Here is a 12,164-nt window from a genome sequence, read left to right on the forward strand (position 1 = left end):
TCTCCCTCCCTCCTACAGCAGCGCACTCATCCTTCAACTGTCCTTCACTCCTGGCAGTGCCCACAGCTGCTCCCACAGCCAAGGATCCCATAATGAGTCTGTCTACTTTTGTTAGCATGGCCATACAGGAGACGCCCAGCGGCAGGCAATGATACACAAGAACAGATAGACATGCTGTTAAGTGGCCGGACTTATATCATAAAACACATGTTTTTTCGTTGTTCAAATTAGGTCCTTGTCCAAAAGATAGCCTAATATCCAACGATTTAAACAGTCTGTTTAAATCGTTGCTTTTAAAAGGCTTAAAAAAAAATAAAAAAACGCGAAAGCCAAATGTCAGCATTGTGTCTGTCCGCTCTAAAGTAAGCTACTAATGTTGGCATCTCTGGCTGTCTACATAGAATTTGTGTGATTTGGACATACATGTCATATCCAATGATTCTACTTAACTTTATTTGAGAGGGGCAATATTGTACTTTTTACTGAATACCTTAACCTGCTCGAACATTAAAATGCTCCTTACATGTTAATGTATCTGTAATATTAATCGAATGCCAGAAAGTAACAGAGTACGGTGCTGGTACATTAATTATGAAAAGTAACTGAAGAATTATTGTACCTCTATTTATTTAAATAGTAATGCATATGAATGGCATTATGTATAGTAGCTTGATGTAAGTGAAAAAAGTTAACAATATTCAATTTAAACAGTGAAGTAAACTAAATAAAAAAACACCGATAGTTTCAGCTTTGCCGTTTGATTGGTCACTACGGGTATCGGTCATTGACACCTGCGGTGATTGGTCAAAGGTCAGGAAGAAGGCGGGAGAAAGAAAAACACGGACACCGAGAGGAGATGGGAGAGTTGACGGACAACACAGCTAACCCGACAGTAAATGGTGGAAACGAGCTATTAGCAGTAGGAAAATGCACCAAGTTAATTAGCCGGAATATTAAAGAGTGTTTTCACGAGCCTGAATTTCTGTGAGTAATATAATATTATAATATAATGGCGCAAGCTACTGAGGTTTACCTTATTTTGCTAACGGCTAAGCTAACGTTAGCCGGAATGATGGCGCAAGCTACTGAGCTTTATCTTATTTTGCTAACGGCTAAGCTAACGTTAGCCGGAATGATGGCGCAAGCTACTGAGCTTTATCTTATTTTGCTAACGGCTAAGCTAACGTTAGCCGGAATGATGGCGCAAGCTACTGAGCTTTATCTTATTTTGCTAACGGCTAAGCTAACGTTAGCCGGAATCATGGCGGAAGCCGTTCAACTGAGTATTTCTGCTGGACTGCACATGAGCTGTGAGTGTGAAATGCACCTCTTTTAGATGTGGGCAGCTTCTACTATACAGCTCCTTTTGTGTGGTTTGTGAGGATTTTAAGTTCTGTGTAGTGATTTGTTGCATATTGTATCAAATGTATTAATTGTTTTGGTAGTTAATACCAGAAGGGGTTAAACTGTTTATTGGTTTTCTTTTTCTTTCCTATTTTTCTGTTTAAAGTTTTTACTTTTATTTTGGCCCCATCAAAGGTGTGAGCCGACAACCCGCCTCCCCAACAACAGAGGATGGACAGCGTCTTCCCACTGTAAGTGTTGGACTGCACTCTGAAGGACATTACAGGGTCTAGAAATGTGGTATCATCTGCGTCCAGGGAATCACGTCAACAGGATTGTTTCTCGTACTATGGAGCACTATTAGAAACATTGTGGGCTGCATGCAGGAGACACTCATCTTAATACTCTTCTGCTGAGGCATCATTCTGGGCCATTTTGGAGAGATTAGATTGAAAGCTTTATTTTAGAAGTCTATCTGTCAAAGAGATTTTCTGTCACTGTGGTATCCAAATTTCCCTTTCAGTAGCCATGCTTTTTCACGTAGATCATCCATTATGTATACTTCGGGATTATCTTGTCAAAAAGTACATCTCTAAAATCAGCAAAAGCTCAGTTCTTTTGTTGTGTTTTCCACCGCGCAGTACCAGTGAGATGATTTCTCCTGCGTCTCCGTCTGTCTGCCCTCTTTTCTCCACCCATGCGCCCCACGCTGTGATGAAAGCAGTTTTATTCACTATTATCTGACATTGCGCAGAGTTGTGAACAAACCCAGACGTAGGATGAATCTCTAAATAAAGTACAAAAACTGCACGAAATACTGCACCATACTATCATTACCAACCAGTATAGATTACGGTGACAAGATTATGAATGCATTGAGATTGAATCAAATCATGGCAACGTGTTTTTTGTGTGAATGCGTGTGTTTTATCATGCGCATGTTTTTATCCATATGTGTGTGTCCCTGTGTGGACACATATTTATTACATAACAGATCTGCATGCATATGGGTCAGAGGCACTTGATCGGCGTAATGATGAAAACACGCAGAGGATTTAAACCAGAGGGGAAAGAGGGAGGGACATGCAGGGAGGTGATGGTGTTGTTGTTGTTGTTGTGTGGTCTTGGCTAAGCTCAGTGGATGATTGTGCCAGTGTTTGCAGATTTGTCGGAGCTTATTGGTGCTGGCGCTGTATTTTCTGTTGGTCAGATAAAATTCAACAACTTCTGAAACGACGATGCAGAGGCGAGAAAATGATGAGAATTACAGTTTTAAGGGTGTGTAAAGTAATATTATTTATATTAAAGGTTTATGAAATATGTACGCCAATCAATCAAAAGCTGCAAACAGAAATATTATGCAGGTGAATTCGTTTTTATGGTTTTATTCAACCATGTAGAGAAGGTAGTGGTGGAGGTGGACTCAGGAATTGTAAATGAAGGTTCTGGCTCATTTAAATAGTAAAACAGTTTTCAAATAAAAGTGATTCCCTACAATATATTGCTAGGCAACATATCAATGTTGTATTGATATTGGGATGCAAGACTAGATATCTTCTGGGTATAATAAAATGGCATTATAGTGTTGTGCTTCCCTGGTTTTAAGGTCTACCTCACAAGTCATGCCCTAGCTGTTCTTTACCAACTTAGTCATCGTATCCACATTATTGATGAATATTTAGCAAAGGGGCTTTATAGTAGAAGCTGCAATAGTCAACCCCAACATACTGTTGCAATATCTATACAGAGGTGTTTCATTTTCTTCGTATCAGCCAGCCATACTTTGTATGAGTGCACTTGGGCCTCCTACTCACCGGTGATGACCAGAGTGTGTGTGACTCCCGCCTCGTTGAGCATTCGCTGGATGTGGTTGTTGTAGAGAGTGAGCGCCTGTCCTTTGCCGCTCTGAGGGTTCACTAGCAGCATCATCCGGCTCGGACGAGACAACACGCTCATCGCCCCCCCTGAAGACGACACGGACACTTTTTTTTAAAATTTGGATTGACAGCACAGTGAATGGATCAGACTCTTTAACTGAAGCCTCTATATCTCTAATTTATTTGTTAAGTCCAAGTAATTATCCTAAAAGCCGAGTGTCTCCCAGGATACCAGGATGCTTTGACCCAACCTGGCACACGCCCCCTGACATCGCCCGTCAATCACTGCTGCCTTGAAAGCTCAAACAAAGGAGTCATGGTTGAAGCGTAGCAGCACTGCTGCTGAAAACACGTCCACGAGGGGCAACCCACCCAAAGTGTTGTTTCAGGGTTAACAGTTTAAGAAATTCGAAACAGGTGGCAAAGCTCTATTTATTACATATTTTTTTCAACCAAAAATGGGGATACTTAGGGCGAAAATAACTATTTTCTACATCACTACAAAAAGGTTGAGAACCACTGAAATAGAGCAATAACAGTCTGCATGTTCTGCTCATGTTTCCTTGTCTGATAGTTTAAATTAACCATACATACATATGACGAGGTACTTGGTCAGATCTTACACACACACACACACACACACACACACCTCACAAGAATAGAATCTCTGTGCAGCATGTTGCTTAAGAAGAAAAGATCTGGACGAAGCCGTTTTTGCCCTTTTTCTTACTCCCCGCTGGAGGAGGATTATTTAAATACTAAAATAAAAAAAATCAGACTGTCCTCCTGTATCTGAGACAAGATTAGGAGGACTACATTGTTGATGTTGGTCAAAATGTTATTTTTCTCTACATCCTTTCTAATCTAATGCAAATTTTAAAGGCCATTTGCAGGCCTGAGAAAGTAATGGAAATTTGTTATACCAACGATATGCTCTCGTGCCTAATGCAGCTCTTCTGCAAACAAGGAGCGTCAATCACATAAATCCTTTTCAATGTATGTTACATATCTTAAGTTCCTGCACAATGAGCATGAATCAAAAATTAAATCATGAATATTCCCAAAATTTCAATGAACTAATACATACACTTATAGCTCCTATAGTCACTGTATGAATACCGTAAACCTGTTTTGTGCTTTAAAAAAAAGTATTGGTTGAGGTAGGCCTACCGTTGAGGCAGCAGTTGTTTTAGCACCGGTATCTGAAAAACCCTCAAATAATACTCAACCCGAGTGGATAATTGTAAACGTTAAAATACTTTCTTGGAATGGTAGGGGAAACACTGGGTATGCTTTTGGAATTCTCATTGTTAGTTTAAAATACTACATTTTCTTACTTTTTCCTGTATAGACAGAGATTTCGCAAAATGTTTTGTCATGGAAATGTACTTTTACGTCATGGAAAATTCATGGCATCATCAGTCAAAATGTGTATGAACCCTAAACTATTCTTCCTTCTCCCTGTCAATATGTTTGTTTAGTGTCTCAGCTGAGAGAGGAGTGTGACCCGGACCCATCAGCCACATGGGGAACTTTACAAGTAGGTACACCCGTCCTTTCTCTTGAAACAACACACAGACACAGACAGAAACTGCACCAGTGGAGCAGACTGACGGTGAGAGGAGTATCGCCTCCCTTTCCAGTCTGCTGGATTTTAAAAAAAAGGGAAGAAAAGGAGCGCGACGAACCACCCAAACCCGTCAGACAGCTGATGAACACGAGCTGGTTCCAAACCTGATTGACAGGTTTAGTTTCAATCTATGCTGCTCTTTCAGTGGAATTACAGTGATCCCACTGGAACGTAGTGAAACGTGTCACAAATAAGCCCTCAGGTTTCCACACCTTAACGTTTACAACAAGCAAGGTAGCTAAGTGAATGCTGTGTGTACCCTTTTTTTCTTTTATAAACCGCAAACAACCGATTCCCATTCGTCGATGACGGCACAGAAACTTAGTCTGTGGGATGAATGTCTCTATCAAGGCATCTCAACATCGTGACAGCCTCCACAGCACGGCCCCCAATCATCAGCTGGCCCTGACCCTGCCGTCCGCGTCGCCCGACACCCACTCTGGGCTTGTTGGCTAAATTTAACCCCCACACCACTTCCTGTGTGCCACCTCTCCCCTTCTGCAAACATTCAAGAGAACACTATCCATTCATCTCTGTTTCCTCTGCGGTCATCTATGTGATTGCGGACCAAGTGTGACATTCGTCTCAGAAAGTAGACTCAACTCAACGGAAATACGTTTCCCACCCCCCCCCCCCCCTCTCGCAAATCCTCATTTCGTCCAACCACAGGGGACACTGATTATCCATTTGTTCACTGAATGACAAATCATGACGGAGAGATTCGTAAGACATGACTACGTCCACTAAACAGTGATCAAGGAAGTGAAAACAGCAAGAAATACCTATTCTTCATCTCAACTACATTTGAGTCTTCTGTGATTACAGACGTCTCCTCTGCTCTTTTCAGGCCGAGAGCATGGGAAGCGTCCCAGATCTTAACGGAATAATCACTTCTGCGGTATTCGCCATAGGAAATGCCTAAATGCCTAAATGAAAGGGGAAAACCCAGGAGCCGGAAAAAACACATTTTCCCGATAATGTCTATAAGGGTGTATATAGAGTTTGAGAATAGATGGCTATATCTAAAAACTCATCCAGTACATGAGGCACGGTGTCAGTTTAAGCCTGGGTTGGGGGGGGGGGGGGGGGTGCCCTATTTTTTGCCAAATAAAATTGTCTAGAGCTGCAAAAGCTGATATTGATATTACACCGTGCAAAATTTTTTAATTTTTTTATATATATATATATATATATATATATATATATATAAAAACTCTAGTTTGTATTCATGAAGGTATTCAAGAAACAACACAGTTCTTGACAGTTTTTACATTTCTACTTATTGTGGTAATGTTGCGTCCTCGCCAAGTGTTAATGAATAAATGAATTTGTCCTTACACAGTCATCGTTGCCGGGCGACTCACGCTGACTAGTGATGTGATGACCTGTGCATGCGTCAGTCAGTTGCTCTGGTGCATCGCTCTCCCTCCCTCGGATCGGCAGAGAAGCGTGACCAAACATCAACCGTTCCCAATCAGCGAATAAAGTAGCAGTCTTGATTTAGAAAGAGTGTCTGTCATCACACTCGATGGGACTGGTCCCCGCTCTGTTCAGATTTAGTGGAATTAAAGGGACGGAGGACACGTTCTGCTTTCTCCTTCACTTTGTTAATAAGAAGAGCTAAACGTTCTTGTGTCGGATTTCCCTGGATCCAAACAGAATTCTGTTTACTCGAGACAACTAGAATAAAGCAAGTGACACACGGACACATGCGTCAATACGCCTGTTCCCCCCCCCCCCCCCCCCCCAGCAACTGGACGTGGACATGATCAAAGCAGAACATATTCAGGTTGTATCTGCTTTTTGTGTGTAGTAGTGGGTCCTTGTGACAGAGGACCCACCGGCAGGTTTGTGTCCCACTCTTAAATTGCTGTCTCAGCGGTGATGAGGCCTTTAAGCTTTTTACAAACACCCATTAGGAGGGAATCCAGTTTCCACATGAAAGGATTAATGGATTAACACGTGTTTGACCTGCGTCAGTCTTCAGTACCTCCCTGCCCCCTGTAATATGACCGATATGTCCCACTATATATCTCACTAAATGTCTGCTTTTGTCCCAGGCCAGTGGAGGTCTTTCTTAAGTACATTTGCATTTCAACCAAGAATGTTCAGACCCAGAGCAACAAGAATCAAGAAGGGCATAATTTCTTCAAAAAAACGTTCAAACTACAAAGTGCTGTAAGTAAGTGCTAAAGAAGTGATAGCTAGTCCAGGTGTAGTCGGTGGAGGTGTGTTTTTAAAGTACATCTCTGGAGGCACAAAAAATAACATTTCAGCTTAAACTGTTGGGAGGTCCGCGTCCTCTTTTAGCTGAGCAGCAGAATTTGGGCAGCTGGATTTTTTTTTAATTCAGTTGATATTTTCATATGTGGACACTGTGATTAAATCTTTTTCGTACTCCTGCTTTTTGTATAATTTTTTAAGTAGTTTAATTCTTTGAGTATCTACACTTTATGTCACTTCAATTTTGGGGCGAATGTTGCACATTTTAAACAACTACACATAGATTAGACATACAGGTATAATATTTTATGTATTATACCTGTATGTACCTACTTGCTGTAAGTAAGGCCTGTTTTCTGCAGCAGCCTTTAGGTGCAGTGAGGTGAGGACTCTCATCCATGACGCTGTCTCTAAATCAAAGAGTGGAAGCTGCACACAGCAACCAGAACCACAAAGGGTGTGGAAGAAGGAAGGCGGCGGCCGCGGTTGGCTTGCTGTAGCTCTATATTAGGAAAGGCACAGAGCTTATGACGTTGAGGTTTTTATTAAAGTTAGCCCCCACCGCCCGTTAACCTTGTCTTTCTACAGTTTTCTCTGCATGGTTGCGATTGAGAGACAAAGATGACCTGAAACGGAGAATCAGACAGCATTTTAGGCTGCAAGGTCAGTTTAGGGCGTGGAAGCTGGATTGCTGGTTGAAAATAAACTTCCCAAAAGTCCCTTGGTTACCACATATATAATGTTAAGTTTTGGTTTTCTTATTAACTGCAGCTTACATTTGCACTTAATATCACCTCTGTTGGCACTACTGTACTTTCAAGTGTATGTTCACTTCCTGCAACTTTCACTAGTGTCTTAGTTTTGAATAAAAACACAAAACACGAGAGCTTAACATGGCGTTACAAAGAAAACGCCTGCATGCATATAAAACGTACCAGCAGATGGAGGAAATTGACTTCTCACCATTTAAGAGAAACACAACAAGCACCTATTCTTTTACCAGGCAGAGGCAGACTTTCCCTGTGGTAAACCAGCCGCTCTGTAGGCTGAATGGTCAATTAGTGGTTGTTGTTGGCTCGTCGTGAAATGACTCCACGGGCCGTTTCTGAGAATAGCAGACGGGGCCGGGACTGAGCCTCCTTATGCGCGGTGACATAATGGCATAGTTTGAGATGAGAAATGCTCTGCGACGAGGACGGGAGCAACTCAAAGATGCTGCGAGCACCGACCACGTCGCGCTCTATCGCAGCGTATATCCAATGAGGAGCAGTTCTCCAGGGCAGGAATTTTGCTACTACTGCTGTCTGACAGTTGTATTTACATTGTTCATTTAGTGTTTCACAGAGCCTCTAAAGACAGAACGGTTCATTTGAGTTTGCAGAGGCATCACTTAGAAAAAAAGGGGAAAGCAGCAAACAGACCAACATGTTTTCCTCGTTCTAAAGCAGTGAATTGCCTTCTCCTTTTGGACTTCTTGAAAATAAACACACAAAACTACGTTATCACCCTCACTAGATGTGAGAATTTGTGTTTGTTGACCTCCGTTGATTATTTTATACATCTGCATTATAAATGGCTGCATGGCACACATTTAGAACGGGAAGTAACATTAATCTTTAAGGTTTAGGCCGGCCCCCTTTTTATATTTCAAAGCAATCACATGACTACATTCTTTAGTGTGTTTTGCTGTCATGTATGAAATTGTGTGTAACAGATCACACAAATGATGGTCCCGGCTTCACCTGTGTCTCACCCAATTATATTAGTAACAGAATTGACTGGTGACTGGCGGCCCCCCCCTGAGACGCTTGAAAAAGGTGCTTCGGACTTTGCATCTCTTTTCCATGGTATTGCATGTAACAACCTTTTTTTAAAACATAATTAACACATGATCCTTATGATGATGAAGTTCCTTCTTGGACCTAATCACATTCTATCACCTTCAGTCCACACCTGATAGATATTCTGAGCAGACTGCACAGGGGCTCAAGTGCTCAAGCCAGATGACAACCCAGAATGATTGATTTAATTGAGCCGTCGGTTGTGTTTGTCAGAGCCGGGAGGATATTCATGAGTCTCTGAGCCAGCAGCTCGCCGGCCCTGACATGCAGCGCCTTGTCCACTTCCCCCTGCTTTTGGTGTAGGTGCCGGTCAGAGGTATGTCGATGCCTCCTGAATAATCATGGAAGGATGCCAGAAGTCAGCCCAACTACATTCGTACCAATATTGGTGACGAGGTCAGACAGGCAGCAATGACCTCACGGAGAGGAACACATGGTTCAGTATGGTTCACCAGGCCGCTCGGGTAATGGGTAACTCACTACATTTATAGACGGGAATCCTGTCTTCACGTTCCAGAAATACCGAAGGCCCCTTCGGCCCGAGGGAGGTTTAAGTGAATGTCAATCGTGCTCAGGAATGTGACACTTCTGCAGGTAGGTCACCAGAGGGTAAAGTGCGACCCACATTTACACTCCAGGGGGAGCCAACCCTCGTTCCGATATGATTCCAACTAACTAACGCAATCATTTTGTAATACTTAACGACAAAGCAGCCAGTTTTCACATTCTAGAGGTTGAAAGTAACAAAGATTGTGTTTTAAAAAAGTGATAAATTGTCAAAAAATCTCCTGTTCATTGTCTAAATCTGGGGATCACATGCAACTTTTTAAACTTAAAGTTAACTTCAATCAATCTTGGCATGAAGTGCGGGTTTTAAAGATGAATTGTCGGTTTCTGTGTGCCGGACGTGCACACACACACACACACACACACACACACACACACACACACACACACACACACACACACATACACACACATAAAGTTAGGAGAAACACTGAGTCAGTTGTTTCTGCTCCACTTTGCATCCTTTTTAGGAATGAAGCTAAAGTCTGGGAACAGAATGTGTCTTTAAGACCTGCTCCAGATACAGCAGGTGTTTCAATGTGTGGATGAACTGGACGAAGGTCAAGGTTTTTCATTCCTACGCAGCCGGCGAGGCATCCGTGTTTGTTTCTCTGTCCCAAAGTGGGACGATTGTTCAGGTCGCCGTCTCAGGTTCCGCTCCAGGCGGGGTGACTGACAGTGTGTTTCAAAGTAAATAATAGGGTCTTATCAGGTAAAAAAAGGAAGATCCTTCCTCTTCTGACAGGCAGAATAGAATTGAGGCATATTTTGTGTCGTTAAAAATACATTTGTGCAAATGGGGAAATGCTATCTGGGTCACAGAGTGACTGCTATGTGAAGGGGAAAGTTTGGGTGAGGAAGAAAATGCATTTTATGTTTTTCCTTCATAGAGCAATGAGGAGGACAAATATTATATTGTAAGACAAGTTATCTTTTGACATCTCCAATAACAGTGGAGTAATTTTTCCTCATGGCATCACATGAACTCAATGGCATGTTACTTAACGTTCCATTTCTCAGGTGTCTCAAATGGTCTGTTAGCTGTGTGGGGTTACTGTAATGTAACTCCACACCAGTCCTATTGTTTTACTTATACAAGTATAGGCTAAAGGGAACAATACCCTGTGACAGATACAGTAAGAGATAAAAAAAAATAGTTCTCTACAGGACCCACATCCTAACACCATGTAAACTCAGCAGGTCAACCAGACCAGTTGTTTTATTTCTTTAAGGAACCTGAATTACACCCGTTAGAGATGTGTGACAAGAACCCTCTTCTGCAAATAATACAATTAGCTATTTAAATGGTTAATGGATAACGGGAAGGACTGTAAATTCAAAATCAAAGTTGAAATGATTAGATTTCTACAAAATAAATTACAGTTGAAAATGTGTGTTTTATTTGTTTGAGGAACATTTAAGTGGAAACTGACATTTTGACTAGAAAATTCCAACTCCAAAAAAACATCCCATTTCTCGGTTGCAAGCTAATTTAGCAGATCCCTGTGGCATGTGGGCTGCGGTTAAAAGAAATGACCTAACGGAGTCAAGGAAAGAGGGTCAAGGAAACATGTATAAATATTTAACCGAGCAGTGTAATATGACTTTGTATATTACTCTCACAGTAACCCATGTCCTCTCTTTCAACCTAACGTTACAACGCAACGAACCATCAACATGTAAAAACAGTTTTTGTGACCGGTTGATGCTGAAAGAAACGCTGGAAGTAGGACTCGATCACCCGGTTTTCAACCAGAATTTATCATTTACACCCCGGTCGCAGCTAATTGGGATGCGACCCCTTACTAATGAACACCCCGCCCCCACTGACCGTCGCTCCTTGAGGACTGCTGCCGTGCTGCGCGCTCCCGGACGGCGCGAGCCCACTTCTCAGCCTCGTCCAGGTTGGCGCGCGGGTCCTGCAGCGCGGCCACGCGGAAGCAGTGCTCCGCTCTGTGCCGCGACCCCCCGGGGCTCATCCAGCGCCGCGTGAGCGGGTAGAAGTAGACAGCTAGGTACGCGGCCGGGTCCGCGTTGTCCTCCGCCCGGTAAGCCCGGCATCCGACGCAGTCCTTCAGGCTGAGCGCCGCCTTGCTCCGCCCGGCAGGTGCCGAGGTGAGCCTCTGGACAACCAGGTCCCTCTCGGTCAAGCTCACGGCGCACCGGACTTTTCGGTTACCCGTGAGGGTGAATTCCCCGTACAGCGACACCGGGCTGACGCTGTAGTTGCGGTCCGGTTCCGCTCTCCTCTGATCCATCCTGAGCGGACCGGCGGGAGGTCGGGGATGAAGCGGCGGCCGCTCTGTCACATAGCTGCCCGCTCGGGTGCTGAGAGGCAAGCGGAGACTTTCAAACTGCGACTGACAGCCTGCTGCTCGGGCTGTTAAGAGAGACGGAATGTCACTCACCACATCCGGCGACTTTTCAAAATAAGGCGAATAGTTTGTTCCCCAACCATGTCTTTTGCATAACACTTAAGTCCTATTTTTTATTAGATTCAGTGAGCGTATTCAAATATGACAACTGTGGAATGCTTAAAAACATGTATAATGTGTGAAATTAAGCTGTAGCAATATTTGATTGAACAAATAACACCGTTTAAAAAAAAAATAACTTCACAGCCCTGAAAGCTAAGCAACGCCTTTTAATGTGTTTACTCTCCCACTTTTATGCAATATGCAC

At 43.0% G+C, this 12,164-nt stretch overlaps 1 protein-coding gene and 1 long non-coding RNA gene across 2 annotated transcripts in view; one reads left to right on the forward strand and one right to left on the reverse strand.

Moving 5' to 3' along the window:
* The window catches only part of LOC119218087 (sphingosine kinase 1-like), a 21,463-nt gene extending 9,599 nt beyond the window's left edge, over nt 1–11,864 (reverse strand). The window contains 2 exon segments of the mRNA XM_037472210.2: nt 3,159–3,308; nt 11,314–11,864. Of these exon segments, the coding sequence (XP_037328107.2) occupies nt 3,159–3,308; nt 11,314–11,740 (577 nt within the window). The 5' untranslated portion in view covers nt 11,741–11,864.
* LOC119218088 (uncharacterized) lies at nt 1,194–4,810 on the forward strand. Its single transcript, XR_009956967.1, has 3 exons — nt 1,194–1,310; nt 1,540–1,595; nt 4,703–4,810. It is a non-coding gene; the product is annotated as an uncharacterized LOC119218088 (long non-coding RNA).
* Nucleotides 11,865–12,164: the final 300 nt, after the last annotated feature.

The sequence above is a fragment of the Pungitius pungitius genome, chromosome 9, assembly GCF_949316345.1.
Source record: "Pungitius pungitius chromosome 9, fPunPun2.1, whole genome shotgun sequence".
In the NCBI taxonomy this organism is placed as follows: Eukaryota; Metazoa; Chordata; class Actinopteri; order Perciformes; family Gasterosteidae; genus Pungitius; species Pungitius pungitius.